Source organism: Anarrhichthys ocellatus, unplaced genomic scaffold (genome assembly GCF_004355925.1).
Source record: "Anarrhichthys ocellatus isolate YVR2014 unplaced genomic scaffold, GSC_Weel_1.0 scaffold1099, whole genome shotgun sequence".
NCBI lineage: Eukaryota > Metazoa > Chordata > Actinopteri > Perciformes > Anarhichadidae > Anarrhichthys > Anarrhichthys ocellatus.
Genome location: NW_022281073.1, coordinates 1 through 526, shown reverse-complemented (window position 1 = coordinate 526; position 526 = coordinate 1). Strand labels below are relative to the sequence as shown.

General features: G+C 53.0%; 1 protein-coding gene across 4 annotated transcripts in view; it reads right to left on the bottom strand.

Moving 5' to 3' along the window:
- The window catches only part of LOC116377290 (membrane-associated guanylate kinase, WW and PDZ domain-containing protein 2-like), a 12,960-nt gene extending 12,442 nt beyond the window's left edge, over window positions 1–518 (bottom strand). For all 4 annotated transcript variants that reach the window (XM_031838891.1, XM_031838893.1, XM_031838892.1 and 1 more), the window contains exon 1: window positions 225–518. In XM_031838891.1, coding sequence (XP_031694751.1) covers window positions 225–241 — 17 coding nt within the window. In that variant the 5' untranslated portion in view covers window positions 242–518. The remainder of the gene's footprint in view (window positions 1–224) is intronic.
- Window positions 519–526: the final 8 nt, after the last annotated feature.

The following is a 526-nucleotide window of genomic DNA, read 5'->3' as shown; positions in this document are numbered from 1 at the left end:
TGTGTGTGCGCGCGTGTCGTACCTGTGTGTGTGCGCGCGTGTCGTACCTGTGTGTGTGCGTGCGTGTGTGTGTGTGCGTGCGTGTCGTACCTGTGTGTGCGTGCGTGTCGTACCTGTGTGTGTGCGTGCGTGTCGTACCTGTGTGTGCGTGCGTGTCGTACCTGTGTCTGTGCGTGCGTGTCGTACCTGTGTGTGCGTGTCGTACCTGTGTGTGCGTGTCGTACCTGTCTTCAGCTCTCATGTCTCAGTGTTTCTGCTGATTTCTGTCTCTCTTCATGTTTCCCTCCCCCCGCTCTCTGATTGGTCAGGTCAGAGTCCACCGTGTGATGTCATCAGTGTGTTGAAGGAGTGTCTTTGAAGGAATCTCACTGAATGTGTTTGTCTATGGAAACATGTGACCTTCAGAGGAGCCACTATTGCTGACTGTGATTGGCTCTCACGCTCCTGTCAATCATCTATGGCTGTGACTTATTACACATACAGCCAATCAGCAGCAGATCAGTGGCCCAGTACACAATACCAGTAC